Source organism: Panicum virgatum, chromosome 5N (assembly GCF_016808335.1).
Source record: "Panicum virgatum strain AP13 chromosome 5N, P.virgatum_v5, whole genome shotgun sequence".
In the NCBI taxonomy this organism is placed as follows: domain Eukaryota; kingdom Viridiplantae; phylum Streptophyta; class Magnoliopsida; order Poales; family Poaceae; genus Panicum; species Panicum virgatum.
Window position 1 is genome coordinate 53,552,821 of NC_053149.1, and position 23,312 is coordinate 53,576,132.

At 47.9% G+C, this 23,312-nt stretch overlaps 3 protein-coding genes across 4 annotated transcripts; 1 reads left to right on the forward strand and 2 right to left on the reverse strand.

Annotated features, from left to right (window-relative positions):
- On the forward strand, nucleotides 1-6,095 carry LOC120675335 (casein kinase 1-like protein 2). The gene is made up of 14 exons (XM_039956519.1): nucleotides 1-469; nucleotides 581-621; nucleotides 1,291-1,360; nucleotides 1,436-1,584; nucleotides 1,898-1,993; nucleotides 2,098-2,168; nucleotides 2,577-2,638; nucleotides 2,726-2,789; nucleotides 2,856-2,940; nucleotides 3,016-3,142; nucleotides 3,249-3,331; nucleotides 3,432-3,489; nucleotides 4,427-4,563; nucleotides 5,377-6,095. The coding sequence occupies exons 1-14, from the start codon at nucleotides 394-396 to the stop codon at nucleotides 5,677-5,679; spliced, it is 1,422 nt and encodes a 473-aa protein (XP_039812453.1). The 5' UTR covers nucleotides 1-393; the 3' UTR covers nucleotides 5,680-6,095.
- Nucleotides 6,096-6,960: 865 nt separating this feature from the next.
- LOC120675402 (probable cytokinin riboside 5'-monophosphate phosphoribohydrolase LOGL1) lies at nucleotides 6,961-9,428 on the reverse strand. Of its 2 annotated transcripts, none has more exons than XM_039956619.1 (7): nucleotides 9,167-9,428; nucleotides 8,972-9,069; nucleotides 8,817-8,847; nucleotides 7,833-7,932; nucleotides 7,658-7,728; nucleotides 7,445-7,588; nucleotides 6,961-7,333 (listed from the first exon to the last, which is right to left on the reverse strand). In XM_039956619.1, exons 1-7 carry the CDS (start codon nucleotides 9,293-9,295, stop codon nucleotides 7,247-7,249), a joined length of 660 nt encoding a protein of 219 aa, XP_039812553.1. In that variant the 5' UTR covers nucleotides 9,296-9,428; the 3' UTR covers nucleotides 6,961-7,246. The 2 variants fall into 2 exon arrangements, with proteins under 2 accessions (XP_039812553.1, XP_039812555.1); XM_039956621.1 differs by having other exon boundaries at nucleotides 7,445-7,530; nucleotides 9,167-9,409.
- Nucleotides 9,429-12,093: 2,665 nt separating this feature from the next.
- LOC120675340 (protein IQ-DOMAIN 1-like) lies at nucleotides 12,094-14,656 on the reverse strand. Its single transcript, XM_039956529.1, has 4 exons — nucleotides 14,284-14,656; nucleotides 13,935-14,162; nucleotides 13,103-13,216; nucleotides 12,094-13,020 (listed from the first exon to the last, which is right to left on the reverse strand). The coding sequence occupies exons 1-4, from the start codon at nucleotides 14,581-14,583 to the stop codon at nucleotides 12,349-12,351; spliced, it is 1,314 nt and encodes a 437-aa protein (XP_039812463.1). The 5' UTR covers nucleotides 14,584-14,656; the 3' UTR covers nucleotides 12,094-12,348.
- Between the last annotated feature and the right edge of the window lie 8,656 nt (nucleotides 14,657-23,312).

A 23,312-nucleotide genomic window follows, 5' to 3' on the forward strand; every position in this document is an offset into this window, starting at 1 on the left:
GCCAAACTGCCACAGTATCTGCCTTTTTTTTTTTCCTTTCGCCCTCAGCTCCTCTCGGTCTCGCTTCGCTTCGCCTGGTTGCTTTGCTTCGTCTACTTCCCAACTCCCCCCACTGAAAAATCGAGGAGGATTGGACTCGCTCCACCCCCGAAAGCGTGTGTACGCACGCGCGCCTGCCCGCCCCCGCACGGCCATGGCAGCCGCCGCCGCCGCCTCTTCCCCGCCCCTATCCACAAACCCTAGGTAGCACGAGAGCCTCCCGCCGCCAGATCCCCGAGTCCCGCGCCGATCTGAGCTCCCTAGCTAGATTTCCGCGGCGAAAAGAGCGCGTTTTTTCAGCAGTTTTTTTCTTCTTTTCCTTCGGTCGGTTTTGGGAAGGAAAGGGCTGGAGTAATGGAGCCCAGGGTCGGGAACAAGTTCCGGCTCGGCCGCAAGATCGGGAGCGGCTCCTTCGGAGAGATCTACCTCGGTGAGCAGCCGCGGCTCGTGCTCGGAGGAGATTTTTATTTGGGGGGCTGTGCTTTCTTCTCGTTAATGAGTGATGATGAGATTGTTTTGTATCTGCCGCTTGTGGATGCAGGCACCAATATCCAGACGAACGAGGAGGTCGCGATTAAGCTGGTCCGTGCTCTTTCCCTGCTGGATTGACTGCTCGGATCTTTGTTACACTCCAGTTCCGCTGCGATGCTTCCTGCTGTGTAGTGTAGCTGTTTGTAGTGCATCTTATCCTGTGACCACTGTTGGGTACAACAGCATGTTTAGTTCTAGTTGCTAGGTGAGGTTTTGGGTTCGGAACCTTGTGTGTGTCAACAAGTAGTCATATCATGTTATTGTAGCTGTCTAGGACCAATTTCAAGCTCTCTGATTTGGCTTTGGATTTGGGGTCTGCTCACATTAGCTGCTCTGCTTCTCAATGGATCAATCTTCTGGGGTAGTACTTTGATGGTTATTGTGGCTTTGAGTGGAAGTGGCTCACTTGGTAGGACTTGAAAAATGTTTGCATCTTTGAGCACTCTGCAAATCATGGGGAGTGCTAATTGAGATGAGATGCACCTGCTGGGGTGTTGCCTGATGGGTCTAAATTAACTGGAATAAACGAGAATTGAGAGGTGGTCCCTTCTATTTTGTACTTTGGAGTATAAGTCCAGTCCTGAGATATACAATGGAGAATTACTTGCAGTAATCAGTGCTTTTATGAATTATTTACTGCATAAATGATATGCTATTAGGCTTGATTTCTAGCATCAGCCTATGAACTCGACTTTTGATTGCTTTTGTTTATATTTGCAGGAAAATGTGAAGACAAAGCATCCTCAGTTGCTCTATGAATCAAAGATTTATAGGATTCTGCAAGGAGGAAGTAGGGAAGCTTTTGACTTGTGATGTAAGAATGCATTTTAGGGCATGTGTGAATTGACACTCTTTGTTCTGACAGCTGGAATCCCAAACGTCAGATGGTTTGGTGTAGAAGGAGACTACAATGTCTTGGTTATGGATTTGCTTGGGCCAAGCCTTGAAGATCTATTTAATTTCTGCAGCAGGAAATTATCTCTGAAGACTGTACTTATGCTCGCTGATCAGATGGTACGCACAGTGCCATCATTGAATGCTTTCTTCTCAAAGTATTAGAAACATTTGTTTTTCCATATATATGTGTCTGCGATTCACCATTTTGATGGCCTGTGACCCCATACTATGTGCTATCCAATGGCATGGTGGCCCCTTGCACTTGCACACAGGCACACAAATCCTCACTAATCATTTATATAATGTCTCTATGTGATTCCGACATTAAACCCTCTCCGTCCTGAGTGCTGAGCAGCTCTGTTTTTCTTGTTTGTATTTATTCTTTTTTCCCACCTATAACAGATGTGTAATCTGCCCTCCCCACTTGTAGATAAACCGAGTGGAATTTGTCCACTCGAAGTCTTTCCTACATCGAGACATCAAGCCAGATAATTTCCTCATGGGTCTTGGCAGGCGAGCTAATCAGGTGGGTGGCACTGCCATCTTTAGTGTGTGCTTCCAATTTCTTTCAAATTTTTTGTTGGGTTATTAAACAGGAAACTTCCTGTTTTCTTCTGTATTTTCATCCAGGTCTACATTATAGACTTTGGCCTTGCTAAAAAATACAGGGATACCTCAACTCATCAGCACATTCCATACAGGTATATAATAATCTAAGCATTCCTGAGATGTATATGCTTTCTGTTCTTTCCTGGAATAAGCATGTTTAGTGTTCTTCTAATCAGCTCAAGTCACTTCCCAAGCATGTTTAGTGTTCTTCTAATCAGTTCAAACTTCCCATTTTTGTCTTCTATCATTTGTTGAGCTAGGGCCTGGAATTTTAATCCTGACTTTAACTCTTTGGTAGCATAAGTTCTACCTGGCTAGTACTATAATGCTTAATGAATGCAATTACAATAGCGAATAGTCACATCCCAGTCCTCACATGAGTTTGAATGGAAGAAAAATAGATTAATGAACATATGCCAGCCACACCAATCTGATAGTTCTATCATGCAGACATCTTGAGCTACTTACATGCAATCTTAACTAGCTAGTAAATGCGGCAGGGAGAACAAGAACTTGACAGGAACTGCAAGATATGCTAGTGTGAACACCCATCTTGGCATTGGTGAGAATTATAGTGTGTCAGTTCAAGTTTTTTTTACTTGTTATACCTTATTGTCGGGCTAAATTTTGCTCTTGTTTGAATGGCCAGAACAAAGCCGAAGAGATGATCTGGAATCTCTTGGATATGTACTTATGTACTTCCTGAGGGGCAGGTGAGTTGATTGGTCATCAGCTCCTTCTATGTGCCCTCGCTTCAGTTAACATTTATTTCTTTGCAGCCTTCCTTGGCAAGGTCTTAAAGCAGGAACAAAGAAGCAAAAGTATGAGAAAATCAGCGAGAAGAAAGTTGCAACGTCGATTGAGGTATGTTTGGTACATCTTTAGCTGGAATTGGAACTTCTCCCTGTGGAATGTCATTATATTTTTGATCTATTTCAGGCTCTATGCCGTGGTTATCCCACTGAGTTTGCATCATATTTCCATTATTGCCGCTCACTGCGGTTCGATGACAAGCCTGACTATTCATACCTTAAACGACTGTTCCGTGACCTTTTTATTCGTGAAGGTCTGTTTGTTTGCCTTGCTTTCAATTTTAAGGAAATGTTAATACCCTTTCTGAGGCAAAAAAAGTTGTATTGTGTGCATGTTCATTATTAAACTCTGTTTTGCAGGTTTTCAGTTTGACTATGTGTTTGACTGGACAATATTGAAGTACCAACAATCTCAAATTGCCACTGCTCCACCCCGTGCGGTGGTGAGCCTCTCCAACTCTCCCTTGATGAACTACCCACCAAACATGCACATGTTATGTATCCATCTGTAGGGGAAATTCTGATGCCTTGCCTTTGGTACAGGGTCATGGTGCGGGACCTTCTGGATTAGCACCTGCATTACAGAATGATAGGCAATCAGGTAATTTGGTGCACTCTCTTAATTTGCTGTGTTTGTATTTTAACATTTGACCAATGTTTACAAATCGCCTAGTCGAACCTAGTCACCATGGGACCGACTAGGTGACTAATCGCGATTAGTCGAGACTAGTCGATCCTAGTCGTCCATATAATCGTCCTGCATATCAGGACCTATACGACTATATATATACACCTATATATACTATATTGTCTGTACAATAAATCAAGCATATGACTACATTAGTGTTTAGCTGCTGACTTACTTGTGAGAGATGGGGGAGGAGGGAAGGTGGGAAAGGCACACACCGTCGAAGGAGGAGCTCATCACGAAGACCGGCCGGCAGCCGGCGCAGAGACGCCGACAGGAGGAGGATGTGCGATGGCGAGAGAGGGGCGAGGAGGATGCACGAGAAACAGGGGATGCGCGCAGTGTAGGGCAGAAAAGAGCGCGCGCGCAGGGTGTAGGGCAAAGGCAGAAAAGCGCGCGCGCGAGAGAGAGGGGCGGGAAGGAGAGCGCGCGCGAGAGAGAAGGGCGGGAAGGAGAGCGGCGCGCGCGGGAAGGAAGACGTCGCAGCGGCGCAGCGTCGCGGACGAAAAGGAATTGCGGCGCAGCGGCGGCGGTGGGAAGCAAAGACGTCGCCTGGCTGCCTGCCTACTGTCCCAACCCTAAAAGCCCATACTACCAGCCCATGTCCCAGGAAATCAGCCCACAAATCAGCCAGCCCTGGAACCTAGTCGTCTATGTCCAAGTCAGACGATTAATCGCGATTAGTCTTCGACTAATCGGACGACCAGAGTTTTGATCAAACAAATCGCGTCAGTTGCCCTTATCGGACGCCAGGGACCGATAAGGTCGACTAATCGCGACTAATCGCGATTAATTGGACGACTTGTAAACATTGCATTTGACCAAGTAAATCTCATCATTTATCTTTCAGGCCATGAGGAAGCAAGGACTAGTGGTTGGTCATCAATGGATCGACGTCGTACCCCACCTCCCATCACAAGCATGGGGACACTATCTAAGCAGAAAGCGCCTGTGGGGAATGATGTTACTTCTTCTAATGGTGCTGTGGTAAGTTTTCATGATATTGTACGTTGTTTGTAATGGGACTTAAAAAAGTGTGCAAGATAAGACACCTTTTCATCCTCTAGACCTAGTGTAATATAATTCTAACATTGCACAATGTACATAAACTGTTCTTTTGGGGTGTGAATAATCAAACTTTTTAGTTTGTTTAACCTTTTCTTTGTGAATTCGATAATGAACATATGAAATTATATGGGATATTTATCGTGGACAGTGGTTCCATGATATTATATAAGGTTTTATAGACATTATAATAGAAACTCGTGGTCAAACTGCATGATGGTGCTCTTGTGTGACTTGAGGGCATTGTCAAAAATGGCTTGAAAATTGTTGTCAGTGCAGAAGCCACTACAAAAGCTTAATTTGGTGGTAGTTGAGGTCTATGGGATGGGGAATTTGGTAGCAGCATTCATATACACATGGCCTAGTTACCATTACAAGATCCTGGTCAATTCTCTGAAAGTTATCTGAAATTTTGGATAAGTTATCTTGAACAAAAATGTGAAGACTAGGAGAACTCTGTGTTACCTGTTTTCTGAAATTTGGCGGCCACGAGGGAATTATAACCTGCAATTTCCAATTTTATTCAGCCCTGTATATTCAGTGTGTGCTGCTCATTGTTGTTGTTTTGACTTGGTAAAAGTAGTATTACCACATTGATTTTGCATTTGCTTCTTCACGTTGTATTTCTTAGATTCATAGCATTAAGCATAATTTACAGTCTTCATTCTGAAAAATTAAACAGCAGAAAAGATGCTCCTCAATTTTGGACTTACTTTGGTCTCTGCTTCTTTTTAGATATCGGCATTGGGAATAAACTTTTTGGGAAGGTCAAGTGGATCTTCAAGGAGACCTGTTGTTTCGAGTAGCCGTGATGTGGTGGCCACTGATAGTTCTGAGCCCTCTCGAGCACGTACAACTGATGCAAGCCCTGGGGCGCTCCGCAGAGCATCAGGTCCTCAGAGAAGCTCACCAGTCCATTCTGCAGAACAAAAGCGCTCATCATCAGGCTGGCATCCATCTAATGTGAAGAACTATGATTCTACCCTCAAAGGCATTGAAGGTCTTAACTTTGATGGTGATGAGAGGGTTCAGTACTAGATCTGCAAGAAATTCTACATCCACTCTGTAAAAATCATAATAAGGTGGTTAGCATTGTGTTTCCTGTTGAGTTTTGGATCAACCGGAAATAAAGTGCTGGGAGGAGGGTGTGATCACTAAGTGTGGTTTATCAGGTGGTCTTCTGGGCAAGGTAAATAAATGATCTGTCTGAGGCGCGTGAAACCTAGCTCATAATGTTATGTAAATGTCTTCTAGTTGGTCTGTCAGGCGTCCCTGTGAGTTCATCAGTCTGTTTTATTGTTTTATTCCTTTGGATGTACCATTTCGACTTGCTGAGTCTTGGGACAAGGAAAACAACACTGGTAGAACTTGTATTTGGAAAACTGAAATTCGAGCATGTGAACTCTAACCAGTCAATTGAGCAAATTTGTCTGAACATGTTCCTGACTAGTAAATTGATCTGTGAAGACAAATGTTATTTGCATCTGTGTGTTCTACTATGCTGGCGCCTGACAATTCATCCATTTCTTCGCAGCCTGTTTGAGAAATTATTGTAGCACCTGCCCGGATCAATGCAGGAGCATCCATGCTCAGTGATGGGGCATAAGTTTGCAGCTATACATTGATTTACTATATTTTTAAGTAGTAGGGACTTTGACCCAAATACGTATGGTTTGGTCCAAAATCTAAATAAACACTAAAATTCCTGGATTCAATGGAATATTGGAAGTATTCCAAGCTGGCAATGTCAGCCTCATAGGAGCAGGTGCTGCTGGCTGCTGCTCGTGCTCGAAATGATCGTACCCCGTGCCCTCTTTGCTCGTTTGGTTGTGAATTCTGATCGTCGCTTGTGGATCAGCAGTAGGTTGATCTATTAGGGTGGTGAATGGTGATCAGCAGTTCAGTGTTGTGGTGTTCGAAATAACTTGTGCAAAATTTCTTCACCCTCTGCTTTGCAAATTTAAGCACTTACTCGCATCAAAGCAGGACCGTGTTTTGATGAAGTCTTTGTGCTCTGACCATGTTGCTGCTTGGGGGAAGGGAAGCCCTGTAAAAGTGTACATTCGTTTCACCAATCACTTGGGATGTGTGTGGATGCAAGTGCAAGTGTGCAACCTGTACACATAAAGCAAAGTATAGCTGCAAACAGGTTGCATTCCAACACAGCGAAAATTTTGAAAAAGGAAAACACGTCGTCCTGTTTCTTCATCAGTTCAAACTTGCGCGATATAAAATAAAAGAATTCATCTTGTTCATTGAATGGCGGAAATGTTTCGTTTCGGATTCTTGAACAAAACTTAACCCACGCACTGACCACAATAGCAACAGTAATATAATACTTTTCATTGTACAACGTGTATTATTCTAACCACCGAAAACAAAGTACTGTTGTAGCCATGTATCCATTTGCCAACACTGTTACTGTTGAAGAACATATAAATTCTTATACACTTCTTCCCAGATGAAATAAAATTTTGAGCGCACAAGTAGCATGAATGGCTACTAAAACGACATGTCAAAAGATGATGCTTGAAAGACAGGCCCGGTAACACTAAACGCTAGAAGAAGAACATCCAAGAACGATGTCATCTTGGGCAAGCGTATGCTACGACTCCGGTGCTTTTCCATAGCCCAGCTCTGACATCTCCCAGCTTGTCCGTGGGGCGACCTCCTGGTGTGATCGAGTGTATTGCTGAGCACAAACAGGAGAATTATCGAAACACTGGTGTAAGTCAATGAGGCAGACTACAAGAATAAAGAGCGAGTGTTCAAACTGTATAATAAGCAGATGAAGTCACTTCACCTCCATTTTCTTCAGCAATTCATGGGCGGTCGGCGCTGAGACAATTATATCTCTGCAATCTTGCTTAATAAAACCTTCCGTCGCCCCTTTATCAAATAGCATGAGCAACGGGTCATAGTAACCATCAACATTTAGCAAACCAACCTGCAGTATCTCAAGATAAGTTGTCCAGTGCCCTAAGTTATTTGTTCACAGCCATATAGTAATACTCACTGGTTTGTCATGAATTCCAAGTTGTGACCATGTTATCATCTCTAACAACTCTTCCATTGTTCCATACCCTCCTGATGTCCAGAAAGTCGTCATTTTCATGTGAGCATATCAAATTAAATTGAAGCCCCTGTCACTCTGTCAGTATGTGCTAGAGAAAAAGATGAAAATTGTGTACCAGGAAGAGCAATGAAGGCATCAGCTTGTCGTGCCATCTCAGCTTTCCTTTCGTGCATGTCGGAGACAACCTTTACTTCTCCAACGCTAGCACCGGATATCTAGTTTGAGGGGGGAAATTTGTTGTTCCAGATGGTTATATAGAGTATTGAAAAGTAGGCCATAGTTTCAGATCTCTTCTATCTCCATTCGTCAGATATATCTAGCACTTCCACAGCAAGACATGTTTAAAAATGTTGTCCAGGACTCCAGGTTCACGTTGGAACAAGTACCTAGAAATAGCGTGCTCATTTGCCTAATTGCCTCTGCCAAGTTCCTAACTCCAGTGTTCAGTTCTGAGTTACAAATAGCCATATAGACAATCATTCAAAACCTATAACGCCTAAAAGAAATTTTATGCCTCTCACTTTTCCCCCTCTCGACTTGAGATGTCCTATTGGCAAGTTACACATTCTAAAATTACACCTACCCAGTGGCAGACATTAAAATTCCAAGTTGCACCACCCTAAAGTCTAAACTGATCGGCTGCAACTCCAACTCGCCTCCCATAAATCCTAGTTCCAACGCCTCAGTGATCACCTATTCACCAATCGCTAACCCCCGAAGCAAAGGTGAATCAATCTGGGTCAAGAAGCCTCAGGAATCAAATGGTGACTTGAAGAGCACTATTGACATGGCACTACTAGCAGACTGACGAAAATTTCGTAAAACTGGCATCCACGGTCAAATTCATAGATATTTTTTCGGATAATTAAAAAAAATCGAATAATCAAATACATAGATGTGATTCAAATGAACCATCTGTCATCTAGTCAACACGAAACAAACTCTGTTTCTTAACTGAGAATTGTTTTGCAGATAGTTAAAGATCATTGTCTCTTATATGATGAACGACTTGGCCGCTAGAGCAGAATTAGACTGGAATTGTTATTTCTAGGCGTGCACAAAGAACAGCCAAAAGGGACGGTTAATATTTGATACACACCTCAAGCGGCATGAGTGCTTTTGGAATCACCCTGCAAAACGGATCAAACAAAACAGCACGTGAGACAGATAACAACAGATTCGAACATGAAGTATGCCACTGTTAGAGAACTGAACAGAGGCAGAATTTCCCAGGTGCAGCAGGTAATTATGTACCCGAGGACACTGCAGCCGCCATCAAGAACCGTCTGCGCGATCAGGCCCATGAGCCCGATGCTGCCGCCGCCGTAGACCAAATCGATCCCCCTCGCCACCTGCCAAGGGAAAGAACCCGCGGAATCCCGCCACGGCGAGCGTGAGCGAGCAAGGGAGCAAGCGAAGCAATCGAGCCAAGGATTACCAGCTCATTACCAGCTCTTTCCCGAGGTCGAGCGCGGCGTCCCCGAAGACCGCGCGGTTGCCGGGGTTGCTGCCGCAGAAGACGCAGATCCTGCCGAACCTTCTCGCCGCCGGCGCGTCCGCCGCGCTGGTGTCGCCCATGGCGTAGTAGCGCGGGGCGGGCGGGCGGGCGGCAGCGGCGGCGCGGGGAAGGGGTGTTCGGCTTCGCCTCTGCGTGCGCGTGCTTGAGGTGGGGAGCTTCAAATGAAGGCGGCACGGCAATCCATCGAGGCTTCTCTTGTCAGTCGTCACGCGACGCGATCGCGTAATTAATTTGCCGGGTCAACTCGAACTGGGCCCCATATTGCGCCACGGGGAGCCCACATGTCAGGGTGCAGATCTTGCAGTTTGGTCCCTGCCGTCTGCCCCGTCTCAGAGCAGGGCTGATAGTTGCGTCCGCTGCTAGCGAAATAGAATCCAGCATGGATAGCATTTAATGTGGAACGACAGCAGCAGAGCATAGCACAGCAGTGGGATAGCGACTTGCGGCCAATGGAATCACAGCACAATGCTATTCGCTCGCTTTAGGCCGGCCTGTAGTGAGTCGCTCGCTTCACTCTCTCTCCTGCTTTCTCTCTCCTCCACGTAACATCTCGCCTTGAGCCAGTCATAATACTTGCTTTCAGAGCCGAGTTCTTGGGCTTCACAAATCACAAGTTGTTTCCCTTTCTTTTAGGAAATTCGGGCTTTGGCAAGTTCTTTTTCATCCATGAATGCGTCAATGTGCTGTGCTCCAAATCCAAGCCTACAGTCTAGAGCATGGTACGCGTGAAAGCATTCAGAGGGAATCTTGAATGCTTTCCCCCTGGATAGAACCGGCGCAAGTCGTTTCAAAAAAAAAAAAACCGGCACAAGCCTTTTTTTTCTAGGATAAGAGCCAAGTGCTAGAGCTAGACTATGATAGAGGAGGCATCCGAAACTACATGCGGTCTCTTTCTTTCCTGGAAGCATATATCCCGGAAGGAAAGATTGACTGATGCACTCCAGATCAGATCCTGAAAGAGTGTTCACCCGAGATATTTGCAAGGGGGGTGAGACTGGTCATTATCCCGTGGTAATCTTGCCACTGTAATAAATTCTCGACTCCCTTATTACCTGTATCTGATTCTGATCTAGGGAGAGCTCATTATTTAGGAAGAAAGGAAGTCTTTTTTTTTTGCGACTAGGAAGAAAGGAAGTCGCAACCTTTTCCATCAGTCACATCAGTTTGTTGCTGACCTTGACCATGGCAACAGCGAGCTTACATGTTATCAAGTGTGATATCAAGGCTTGAGCAGCAGCGATCACCAGTCGGAACGCGAAGACTGGGACAGCAGGCTGTTTCACCAGCCCGGTCGAGTTGTTGATCAAACCTGCCGCATCTGCCTCCCTCGAACCTTGGCTGACAACGATTGATCCCGGGGCAAGGATCTCCGCGTGCTTCTTCCCAGCCTCACCCCGTCCCCCCGACACCGCCGCTTAAACAACCGCGGGGCCCTGTAGCAGCCTGCTGCACACAATCTACTCAACATTCCTGCCGTTCCTGCTTCCTGCCGTGCTGCAGTTCCGAGCACGGCACGGCGGCGGCGCCGGTGAAGCTTCGGCGAACCTGCCGTGATGCCGGTGCCGGAGACGACACGTCCTGACGCGGATCGCAGCTTGTTCGGGGACGAGACGTCGACGTCTCGTCGCCTTGCGTCGTCCGTCCTCGCGGCACGGGACCGACCGGCCTGGTTTTCTTTTCTTTTAAAGTAGGAGAGTGTCCGACGACGCCGCGGCGCGCTCCTTCTTCCAGTCTTCCTGGTGCGTACAGGGAGGGGCCGGGCGCCCGGCACAAGACAGACAAGAGGCGGCACGCGTCAGTCAGATTAGCATACTCCTACTGACGAATGACCTGGGGTTGCGAGGGATTAGGGAGGCCATCAGTGAATTGTTTAGTCGCTAAGGAGCTCATCATGGCTGCAGATGTTGCGACTTGCGACTTGCGAGCACATGGAGCACACACATCTTCCGAACCGAATACTCTCTACTCTCAGTAGGATCTATCAAGTCCAGATGGTAGATGCCCTCTGTCTCCAAGCACCACGTACCCACTACAGTATTGGCCATGGGAGATTCTCAAGGATTCTGCGGTGGATCTATTGACATGTGTCGCCATCTGCCGACACCAGATATCTTCTGCAGAAGATAGACTGATCGCAGGGTATTTTTGGCAAACCGATGGTAACTGCTGCTACTCGATCAAAGGAAAATGTCCATGGTGCCGTGCGCGTAGAGCACTGGAGCGCAGATCCTGGATCATGGATGATACGAGTAGCAAACTGGGGGTGGTGGGTCAAAGAACATTTCAGATTGACAGTGCTCTGCGTTCCTCATGTTCTGCTTCTGTTCCTGCAGCTTGATTGCAGCCACTCCACAAAATCTTCTGCGGAGATATTTTACCGTATTCTATGATACTCAGCAGATTGGATCCTCTCTAGTAATGCTTCACAAAAGCATCAACTCTGACATGCATCATGCGCTCCCAAGGTTTGTGGATATATAATTCAAAAAAATCTGTTATCAAGTGATTGCAGTTAAACAAGTCAATGATTCACCAGAACAGCCGTAATATATCTGTTAAAGTAGTCACTAACAAATTCTGTATCTTTCATCAGAAATTTTATTGTCTAGCTAGGTATCTATCAAGTGATTGCAGTTAAACAAGTCAATGATTCACCAGAACACCAGTAATATATACTGTATCTTTCATCAGAAAATTTATTGTCTAGCTAGGTATTATGGATAAAGGGAATTGACGAAGAAGAAATTTGACAAGTGTCAAATATATATAATTTCCAAAAGAAATATCTGAATTCTGCAAGCAAGAGAGCATATGCTTTTTTAAAGCAAACAAGAAAGAAGTTTGCATCACTTATGACTTATCCCATCTGAAATTGTCAATTCATTGATGCTGATCCAGCACAAAAGTACATTAACTAGTTATCACCATCCTGCATGACTCCAAAACAGTGGTTTAGAACCCAGAAGTAGCAGGTAGAAGCAGTTCAGCCTTTGTACATCAGAAATGCAGATGGTGCCAAAACAAGCAACGAGGCATTGAAATCCGAGCATACATACAAGTCAACATCAATATGCCTATAATATAGCATTATGGAAAATAAAAGTACTAAGTTCTAAAACAAGGCAACAGGCTGGCCATCATTCTCCTTGTCCAAACTTCGAGTGCCTCGACCTTTCAAAGTCAAACTGTTCAACCTCTTCGAAGTAACTGAAAGTTCTGAGCCAGCTGTGCTTTGAACATCTACAGAAGATAACGCTGTCCTGCTGTTACAATGCGTATCAGAAGACCGTTGCCTTTGAAGCGGTGGCTTATGGGTACCAGAACCATTCAACTTTGCTTTCGCCGATTTAGTCCAGTTCATGTAGTTGGGTCCACCTCCATGTCCACAATCAGATCTTCTCTCCGATGTTATGAAATTAGCGCCAGACACTGGGGTGACTGAGGAAGTCGAAGGAGAACTTGCATCACAAACAAAATCTGATGAAGATGCAGATATTGTGGAAGGAGGTCTAGCTGCCACCCTGGTCGTCATATTGTTTCTTCTGATCTTGACTGAGCTTACATCTGAAAGTTTTGAACTGACTGCATTCATCTCCTCAATGCTCTCTGAACACCGATAATTGGTAGAGTGTTCAGTATGGGTTTGCTCCATAAGGCGGCTCTCCCACGGTTTGGTTGCTACCCACCCTTCAAAATGGCTCCAATTTTGATTGGTCCTGTTACTTCCATGATTTCTGATAGATACAGCTGGAGAGCTAGGCCTATCACTGTGGCTTGAACTCCGCTGCACAAACAAATATTAGAACATACATGAAGAAAATCAACATTTTTTTTCAAATTCAGATTATCGCTGCAAGAAATTATACCTGGTGAGAGAGAGCATAAGCAATTGCCCTTTCTCTCTTCACCGCACCCTCATGCCTCATGTGTAGCTTTGATTTTAAATCATCCACGGTGCCTCGACTATTACACCATCCAGCCTGCAATGTGAAGCATGTCATCCAAACGTCCAGACACCATCATCATATACTATCTTATCTTTTGCAGGACTGTACTATGATTTAAATGTTTGAAACTAAACAAGTGTGCAGGCCAATTGTCCTAGTTAATACTCTGCAATGAACTAAAAGTTTGTTGGCCATCAAGCATGGCATAAACAAAGTTGTAGGGATGACACTACCAAGATTAATTCAAAGATATCTTGTCAATAGCAAACAATATATCAAATCATCGTTACTAAATGAGAGCTCAATATCAAAAATCATTCCTACATCATGATAGTGATTTTACTGTTGCAAGACTGCAGAAAACGCAACCGACTGCACCAAGCGACAAATTGCAATTTTGCTGATGCATGAAGAGTGCATATTTACATTCGTACAACTGCATAAGAATATGACGCATAAATCATAATGCAGGTGTAGGGTAAATCCACTCCATAGTCAATACTTAGTTCACTAAGCACAAGGGCACAAGGCAACCAGGCCGCAGTCGCAAAATTTATGTACGAAACAAACGTGCAGGTCCCCTAAGGTCAGCCTAAAGCAAGTTCTGAAGGTGTTGCAGTTTATAGTCAATACTAAGAACTAAGCAAAATGCGCAAGGCAACCCTGCTGCACTCCCAAAACTGGCGCATGAAAGAAACGTGCAAGATCTCTTAAGCCCGCACAAAGCAAGTTCTGAAGGACCAGTTTATACCTCGGCTTCCTTGACGGGATCGGCGCGGCTGGTCCGGTCGTCGAGGATGTCCTGCGAGTCACGGCCGTCTGCCGAGATCCTGGCGCGGCGGTCCCGTGCGCGCTCCTGCACCCTGACGAGCGCGTTCATGCACTTGAGCGTGACGGCGAGCTGCTTGCGCACGCGGCGGCCGCGCACCAGCGCCTGCAGCCGCACGATCCCCCGCAGCGCCCTCAACGCCCTCCGCGCCTGCGCCGCGCGAGCACCGACGACAAGAAACAGTGAGGGGGAAAAAGGCAGCATTTTCCCTTTTAGCACCAAGAACCACGCCACGCGCGCGGCGGCGGCGGCGGCGGGTTAGCCTACGTACCAGGAAGGCGCGGAAGGCGGACTGGATGCGGACGGCGGCCCACTCCTGCCTGATGAGGCGGAAGTCTCTGGGCGGCGCGCGCACGACAGCCGCGACGACGGAGCTGGTGAGCGCGTCGGCGGCGGAGGACGCCTCGGACGGCGCCTCCGACGGCGGCGCGCTGCTCCCCCGCTGCGACGACGAGCTCCGCCAGAGCCGGCTCCATTTCCGCCCCTTCCCGGCGCCGCCGCCGGGCGGCTCCCTCTCTGCCGCCGGGCGGAGCCCCACCAGCGTCCGGATCCACTTGCCCGACGCCCCCATCGACGCCGAAACCCCAAACTTTTCCCCTCTCTCTGACTCTCTCGCTACTCCCACGACGAGGCCGGGGGGGGGGGGGGGGGGGGGGGACGGCCAAATGGGCGAGGACTCGAGGAGACGTGGGGAACGTGAGGCCGAGCGGCGTGCCTTGGCCGTTGTGCGCTTCGGTTACGAGTCCCGGGGCGGGGAGCAGAGCCGTTCGGGGCACGCGCGGTTCAAATTTTGAAACCGGGACGAGGCACGAGCAGGGTTTTTTTTTCTCAACCCGACGCCCCAAACCGGAGCACTCCGGTTCCGGTAAACCGAACCGGTTTGACCGGTTACCGATAGAACCGGTCAAATTCAAATTTGAATTAAAAAAACTCAGTTCAACCGGTTCGTACCGGTATACCGACCGGTTAGACCGGTTTACCGGTCGGTTTGACCGGTTTTATCGGCCGGTTTGAATTCAAATCCAAATTTAAAATCGCATGTGTAACCGGTTTGGACCGGTATACCGGCCGGTTAGACCGATTTACCGGCCGGTTTGACCGGTTTATCAAGTGGGCCTTAATGGGCCGTCTCATTTTTTTCATTTTCTTTTTTATTTTAACTTTAAATGCCCGAAAAGTATGTTAAACGAACAAATTTTTGAGAAAATTTGACACCATTAGATTCGTCGCACCTTGAAGTATTTTTAGGATTTTTTTTTGGGAATTTTTCATTTTTTGAATTCAAATTCAAATTTTGAATTTGGGCCGGTTTGGTACCGGCCCAAACCGGAACCGGACCGGACCGGTTTGACTGGTAACTGATCAAACCGGACCGGTTCCCATCGGTAAGGGGAACCCTGGGCACGAGCACACGTAGCCGGAGGGAGGGAGAGAGGTGGCCGAGGGGACGTGGGGCCCACCCGGCCAGGCTTTCTTCCCCGTCTAGGATGCTGGCGTGTGGCCCCGACGAGCGGTGGGTTGTGTCATGTCACGGGCAGTTCCCTTCTTCGGCCGAGTCAGCAGCCAGCGAGCAGCGGGAGCCTCCATCTTGTGGAAGATAGTTAAGCAAGTTACTTATACAATTTAATAAAATCTATTTATTAAAAAATATTGAACTAATATTTATTGAACTAATATTTCGAAAATATTGAACCAACATTTTGAAAATGTTGAACCAGTATTTCAAAAATCGAATGGATATTTTAAAAATGTTGAACACAACATCTTCCTTCGTCTTCTCCGGCTCCGGCGACCGGCGGCGGCGCGGCACACTCGGGCAGCAGCATAGCAACAGCGGGGCGGCTGCAGCGAGGAGCAGCAGCGCACAGCAGCAGCAAGCAGCGGCGGCACGCGAGTAGCAGCAGCAGCAAGCAGCGGCGGCGGCGAGTAGCAGCAGCAAGCAGTAGCAGCAAACGGCGGCGGCGGCGGCGAGTAGCAGCAGCGCGCAGCAAAAGCAAGCAGAAGCGGCGGCGAGCAGCAACGCGCGCTACGCGGCAGGTAGGGCGCACGTGCGTCCGCTCGCGACGGCGCGGGCTCAGGGGCGGCAGCGGCGCGCATGGTGAGGAAGGGGTGGGAGGAAGAAGAAAATTAGGGTTGAGAAAATCTGAGGAATGAGATAGTTTGCATGAATCTCAAACACTTGAAGGTGGAGAAGAAAACATCTTCCGAAAGATATATAGGATTGCTGGGGCAGCGGCCAGCAAAAGGTAGAGCCAACAACGGCGCAGGCGCGCAGTCGGAAGGTGAAATTTGCGGCCCACGCGCTGACCTTTTTTCCCTGGGTCGTTTCGGGCTTCGAGAAAGACGGGTCGAGGGGCCGACCGGGTTTGAGTGGGCGCGGCGCCGGAGGATGTGTGCTTGATTAAAACTAGCGTAGAGCCTGCGCATTTGCGCGGCTAGTACTGAAAATTCAAAAATTCGCATGTCGTTATATTCTTACTTAAAGATTATACTATTTGTTTATCATACATCATCCTGTTTATTATCATAAATTATATCTTATTGTTGGTTAAAATAATTCAAATATGATCTACCTATAATAACAATTTGATTTGTTGAGTTTTAATAATATTATGCATATAATTATTCTTATTTTCGTTTTATTTTGATTGATTGTTGTTACCTTTAGTTTTTATTAATAGTATATGTTTGTAACTGATACATAGCTAAATGTTATTTTATATTTAATTTTTCATAATGGTATTTATGGGTGATTTTTAATTAGGTACAGGGATATTTTAGACAATTTTTTTCGTAATGGCAGTGGTGGGTAATTTTTATTTTTATTTTTTTCTCCGATTAATGCAGGAATTTCTAGATCTTGAGAGCGAATGTGAAGACTTCATTTGTTGACCAAATAATAAAATAATAGATTTCTGCTCTTTTTTTTGAACGAAAAACTTTCTGCTTCTGTCCGAGCGCATTCTCGTCCATCGCCAGTGGTCACTCATCCAGACTCCGGTGGAGGACTGGAGAGAGCACGGGGGCAGCGCGTCGGGCCGGCGGTGGATGACTCTGATCATATGCGAGAACAGTGGACACCCCAGCGAGCATAGCGTGATTCAGTGACCGTGCATATCACAGTTCACATTGCAGCGGGTGGGTAGAGACGAAGAGGGTTCGGCTGCTTGGGCACCTTGCAAAACCGGCGGGGGCGGGAGCCCACAGCTATGCCCAGTTGCCCAGCAGGCCAGCACGATTGGCATAGCGGCAGCCCAAAATGGCCGGAGACAGATGCGGGCCTATAAGCTGGAACGTTTTTGCCATGCCCACGCACTAAATATACTCCCTCCGTTTTTAAATATATGACATCATTGACTTTTTTTCTGCATGTAACTATTCATCTTTTCTACAAATATTTATACAAATAACTAAATCTTCAAGTTAGATTCAAAAGACTCTTGATAGTAGACGTAAAAGTACTCATTTTATTTCATTTAACTAACTGATTAATTAAATAATGTTGGTCAAAGTTGAAAGAAGTCAATGATATCATATAAAAAAGAACGAAGAGAGTAGTATTTTTACATAGCACACAAGCACATGGATACTCCGTTTGAAAAAAAACAGATGGATACAAGTATTGACCCAATTGGATTCCTCCTTGTCGTGGGATATCTAGGGTACCCACAGCCGGGTGGCGGAACGCACCCGCCTATTCCCAGAGAGGGAGTGCTCGGGAAGGTACTAGGCGATTGGGCTGATCTAGCTCTGAGATAAGCACAAAGAACACACGATCTAGAGTGGTTCGGGCCGCCCGAGCGTAATACCCTACGTCCACTGGGAGAAGTTTTGATCTCTGTTGTGTATGAGTCTATCCTCTGCCGGGCCTTGGCTCTCACCCAGCCTGAGTTTTCCTTCTAGCGGGCGCCCCCTTTTATAGACCAAGGGGGCGGATACATAGGACGTTGGGGCCCCGACAAGTGGGGCCAACGTGACTGCGCAGCATACTACGCAGAGTATTTAGATGGGTACAGTGGTTACGAATCTTTCCTCCGATACGCTCCCACGCCCTGCTAGCGCTACAGTGGTCTTCTCTTGTCCCGTCACCAAGGTGTCCGTTGGGGGAGCGTAGCTTGCGGCGTGGCCTGTGGAGGCTATTATGTAGGCGTCATAATGGGTGAAGCCGAGCCGTCATATCCATCTGTTATGGCAGACTGGCAGGCGCGGTGTGGGCGGCGCCAGCAGCTCCACTATCTTGGTAATACGCGATCAATAGTGTCCCCTGGTCAAAGTATCGCCTCGGCTTCTGCTACATTAATGCGGACGTCCTCCTGTCATAATGAATGCCGCGGTAGGTGAGCCTTAATAAGGAGACCAAGCGGCCTTATATACGTGTCTGGGCCTGTTGACACGTGGTGGCCTCGGACCACCCCGAGGCGGGGTGACGATTCCTTTCCTTGGAGAGGGGTCCGGTTACTATACAGGGGGTCCGGGATTCCCTGGGGATCCGGTCCTCTTCGGGAGGTCCAGAGCTTCCAGCCGTTCGGGCTGACCGCCAGCTTTTCCCGGGACACGTGGTGCTCCCGGACCTTTCCCAACCAGGGGACGGGTTCGGGACCGCTGTTGGGTGAGCAGGGCTCCGGACCGCAGGGGTCCGGCTGCTGGACGTAGTTAAGGATAACTACAAGGCTCTTGCCTAGACGCAGCAAGAGGGGGTACCCTAGTCCTGGGGTACCGACAGTGGCCCCGGGCCCACCTCGGGAGAGGCACGAACCCGCGGGTGGGGCCACTAACGAGATGTGTTTCCACGCAAACTTGATTGCGTCGGTATGCTCATTCAAAGAGCGGGTGCTCCGGACCCATGAGGCCGGTACACCGGTTGCCAGGTTCAGGCTCTAGAGTGCTCTCCACAGGGCAACGAAGGTGTAGGCTTAGTGTGCGGAACCAAGCTAAGCGGCTACATAGACATCGGATCGCTCAGGGAGCATGCACCACCTCCCGGACCTGGCTCTAGGCGACCGTGGCGAGCGGTCTCCGCCGGAGCAGGCCACCGGAGTGGGCTTGAGTCGACCGTGGCGAGCGGTCTCCGCCGGAGCAGGCCACCGGAGGGGACTTGAGTCGACCGTGGCGAGCGGTCTCCGCCGGAGCGGGCCACCGGAGTGGACTTGAGTCGACCGCGGCGAGCGGTCTCCGCCGGAGCGGGCCACCGGAGTGGACTTGAGTCGACCGCGGCGAGCGGTCTCCGCCGGAGCGGGCCACCGGATTGGACTTGAGTCGTTGCTGATGATCCGATGAAATATATCACCGGATCTGAGAGTAAGGTGCGAGAAACCAAGCCTTATACTAGAAGGGAGCTCGGGACCTCTAAAGACAGCAGTTCTCGGATACTAGAGTACTTATAACAGGGTAGTGAAGTACATAAACTTAGGGTACATTACCAGGCTAAGCTACGCGGAGCTTCTCTACCCCAGGATACGGGCACTACTTCTCCGGACCAGGTCCTTAGGGGTCCGAACTGCCTTCCAGCTTGAAGGGGTGTCCCCACCTGGCCACAAGCCAGCAACTTATCTTGGATTGTTAGCAATAATAGGAAGATTCCGTTTTAGAGGAAAGAAAAGCTAAACCAAGGCGAATAAATGTAATCAAGGTGGAGCCTAGATAAAACTGAGAAAGATCTCCCTTATTATTGTGGTTGTCACGGTATACATCAGAGGTCGGGATTACGAGGTCGGACCTCTACCGCTCCGGACCGTAGCTTGCCTGTTTGTGCGATAGGGCCAGAGGTCGGGTTTACAAGGTCGGACCTTGACCGCTCTGGACTCACACGTAGGCGCCACGTTATTACAAAGGAGGAATTTTCCCAGCCCTATTTTAGGAGTAACCTTTGGCTGCATTCTATACAGCATGTTCTTCTTTTGATTGGGAGTGGTATCACTACTCCGGGGTTCTTCATGGTCGTCGGAGGTGAATGCGCCCTGGATGTGCCTGAACTGCATCATCCAGCACCACCTCGGGAGCTCGGGGGGCCGCTCCTTGCCTAAGAGCTGTCATATGCTTAGGTAGCATGAGACAAATTCTTTGGCTTTGAGTGGGAGAGGCCCCCTGCCGCCGTCGTCGTCTGCCGATGGAAACCAGACGCCCTTGCGCAGCAGAAGGACCGGTGCGAAGCGCGGAGAGGTGCGGTCGTTCGCCGGCTTGTCCTTGGTGCTAGCGCCAGGGGCCCCCGTGCCTGGCGGCGGGGTCCTGTCTGCAGCAGCACCAAGCTACGCTGAGGCGGCTCTCTGGTGCTGGCGACGGCAGGACGACACGGCCAACTTCCTCCGGGATGGCTGTCGGCTCCGGGCTCCATGTTGAGAGAAAGCCTTGAACCGACGTCATGCCGCCGGAGAGGAAGCATGGCTGTTGCTTGAGAGAAAACCTTGAGCCGACACTGGGATGGCGCGGGGCGGCACACAACAGGCGTCGCCCCCGCGCACCACCGTGCCGGCTCTGAGGCGTCGCAGTGGCGACGCACAGTAGGCGCCGCTGCCGTGCACCATCGCACCGAGGGCGCTGGTGCCACAGCGTAGTAACATGCGGCGTAGGTGCCACCATGCCTCTCTTCATCTTCTCGTTCGTCGTTGCAGAGGATGAACACGGCCCCAGAAGCCTGAAGATCCAGCCAGCGCCTGATCCTCCCCACGGACGGCGCCAAATGTCGTGGGATTTCTAGGGTACCCACAGCCGGGTGGCGGAACGCACCCGCCTATTCCCAGAGAGGGAGTGCTCGGGAAGGTACTAGGCGATTGGGCTGATTTAGCTCTGAGATAAGCACAAAGAACACACGATCTAGAGTGGTTCGGGCCGCCCGAGCGTAATACCCTACGTCCACTGGGAGAAGTTTTGATCTCTGTTGTGTATGAGTCTATCCTCTGCCGGGCCTTGGCTCTCACCCAGCCTGAGTTTTCCTTCTAGCGGGCGCCCCCTTTTATAGACCAAGGGGGCGGATACATAGGACGTTGGGGCCCCGACAAGTGGGCCCAACGTGACTGCGCAGCATACTACGCAGAGTATTTAGATGGGTACAGTGGTTACGAATCTTTCCTCCAATACGCTCCCACGCCCTGCTAGCGCTACAGTGGTCTTCTCTTGTCCCGTCACCAAGGTGTCCGTTGGGGGAGCGTAGCTTGCGGCGTGGCTTGTGGAGGCTATTATGTAGGCGTCATAATGGGTGAAGTCGAGCCGTCATATCCATCTGTTATGGCAGACTGGCAGGCGCGCCGTGGGTGGCGCCAGCAGCTCCACTATCTTGGTAATACGCGATCAATAGTGTCCCCTGGTCAAAGTATCGCCTCGGCTTCTGCTACATTAATGCGGACGTCCTCCTGTCGTAATGAATGCCGCGGTAGGTGAGCCTTAATAAGGAGACCAAGCGGCCTTATATACGTGTCTGGGCCTGTTGACACGTGGTGGCCTCGGACCACCCCGAGGCGGGGTGACGATTCCTTTCCTTGGAGAGGGGTCCGGTTACTATACAGGGGGTCCGGGATTCCCTGGGGATCCAGTCCTCTTCGGGAGGTCCGGAGCTTCCAGCCGTTCGGGCTGACCGCCAGCTTTTCCTGGGACACGTGGTGCTCCCGGACCTTTCCCAACCAGGGGACGGGTCCGGGACCGCTGTTGTGTGAGCAGGGCTCCGGACCGCAGGGGTCCGGCTGCTGGACGTAGTTAAGGATAACTACAAGGCTCTTGCCTAGACGCAGCAAGATGGGGTACCCCAATCCTGGGGTACCGACACTCCTAGTTTCACGCTCACGCTCATGTTGTCTTCTAGGTGCAGCTCCAATCTAACATCTTGTCCTGTAGACACCATGAAGTGGTTTCTATACCATACCATGTCATATAGACACTATCATAAAAATTATTGTCCCCAACGCATAATTTCTATATATGTTCACATAATTCATTAGCCACTAAATCTTCTCTCTCCGACAACCAATCATCTTTCCTTCTACACCTATCACATAGACACCACTATCCTCCAATGCAAAATTGGTGGTTTCTAGTGCATTGGATTTCACGTAGACATCATTTCTTACATGAGACCTAATTTCTTCACATTTTCATTCTCTCTCCCATTTAATATAGCGCCACATCATCAAAATGTCCTAGGTGGCACTATAATTAATGGTATAGAAACTATCCTATATGGAGGGTTGGGACTGCCCTTAGTCCACTAGTTAATCCAAGGCCACCGCAAAATCATAAGTGTCTCCGACCCCTGAATCAAATCTTGTAAAATCCATTATAAACATGTTATCTATTTATTGGAATTGATTATAGATTGATATTTATGGCTAGATTGCTCTCTCTTCGTTCATTCTCTTCCCCATGCTGGACAAATTGTTAATGTTGGTACCTTATCAGAATAGTTAGAACCATACAGGTAGGAAAAAAAAGAACTACGAACCGACATCCTCTCCGGTTTTTTACGAGTAGAGGTCCACTCGGGCAATAGAGATTTTCTTCATGAATTGAGTTGTTTTCTTTACCTTAGATCGCTAAAAAAAAGGATAAACCCACTAATTCAAAAGGAATTAGGAGCGCGGTGAGCAAGAAATTAAATAGAGGGGGGAGGCACATGTGCAATGAAAACCAACCCGTGGTGCGGCTTAGGCGAGTCTCAGTGCACAGTATTTTGGTATAGTAACATACACCGAAAACTCGGTAACCGCGACAGATGTATTTTATGAAGATGTATTTTATGATGATGAGACTCTCCTCATATCCCATTAAACTCTATTATTCTTTTTCGTTGTCATGTCAGCAAAATTGATAATATTTAATATCATAAAATTCTTTATGAAAGTCAAGTTACTAGTCTTAGTATTTTTGCCAAGTTACTAGAGGCGCGATTCAACTAAAGTCAAGTTTAAGGGTTGATTTTAAAAGGTAAGAACTAAGACTGCATTTAGTTCCCAAAAAAATTTGCGCAGTATTCGTCACATCAAATTTTCGGACATATGCATAAAGTATTAAATATAGTTGAAAAAAAACTAATTACATAATCTAACTGATTCCTACGAGATGAATCTAATGATACTAATTAATCTATGATTGTACATTAATTATCAAATAACAACGAAATATACTACAATAGCCAAACCCAAACTTTTTCACCAACTAAACACCTCCTAAATTTGGAATTAAGAGCTATACATTGTTACTTTACTCTCATTTCACAAAAAAAACGACACAGACCAATCTTTTACCATATTTATTTTGCACCAATAAATTCCATAATATCAAGTACTTATCGACCAGACCCGCAAGATGATTTTC

What these genes read in the sequence shown, in the direction of transcription:
- LOC120675335 (XM_039956519.1), top strand. Translation starts at nt 394, where the DNA reads ATGGAGCCCAGGGTCGGGAACAAGTTCCGGCTCGGCCGCAAGATCGGG. An exon ending in AAGTTGCAACGTCGATTGAG is followed by an intron (nt 2,941 to 3,015) that starts GTATGTTTGGTA and finishes GATCTATTTCAG; the next exon opens with GCTCTATGCCGTGGTTATCC. An exon ending in TGACCTTTTTATTCGTGAAG is followed by an intron (nt 3,143 to 3,248) that starts GTCTGTTTGTTT and finishes TCTGTTTTGCAG; the next exon opens with GTTTTCAGTTTGACTATGTG.
- LOC120675402 (XM_039956619.1), bottom strand. Translation starts at nt 9,295, where the DNA reads ATGGGCGACACCAGCGCGGCGGACGCGCCGGCGGCGAGAAGGTTCGGC. An exon ending in TGCCTTCATTGCTCTTCCTG is followed by an intron (nt 7,729 to 7,832) that starts GTACACAATTTT and finishes TCTGGACATCAG; the next exon opens with GAGGGTATGGAACAATGGAA. An exon ending in AATTGCTGAAGAAAATGGAG is followed by an intron (nt 7,334 to 7,444) that starts GTGAAGTGACTT and finishes GTTTGTGCTCAG; the next exon opens with CAATACACTCGATCACACCA.
- LOC120675340 (XM_039956529.1), bottom strand. Translation starts at nt 14,583, where the DNA reads ATGGGGGCGTCGGGCAAGTGGATCCGGACGCTGGTGGGGCTCCGCCCG. An exon ending in CCGCCTTCCGCGCCTTCCTG is followed by an intron (nt 14,163 to 14,283) that starts GTACGTAGGCTA and finishes CGCGCGGCGCAG; the next exon opens with GCGCGGAGGGCGTTGAGGGC. An exon ending in CTTATGCTCTCTCTCACCAG is followed by an intron (nt 13,021 to 13,102) that starts GTATAATTTCTT and finishes TTGTTTGTGCAG; the next exon opens with CGGAGTTCAAGCCACAGTGA.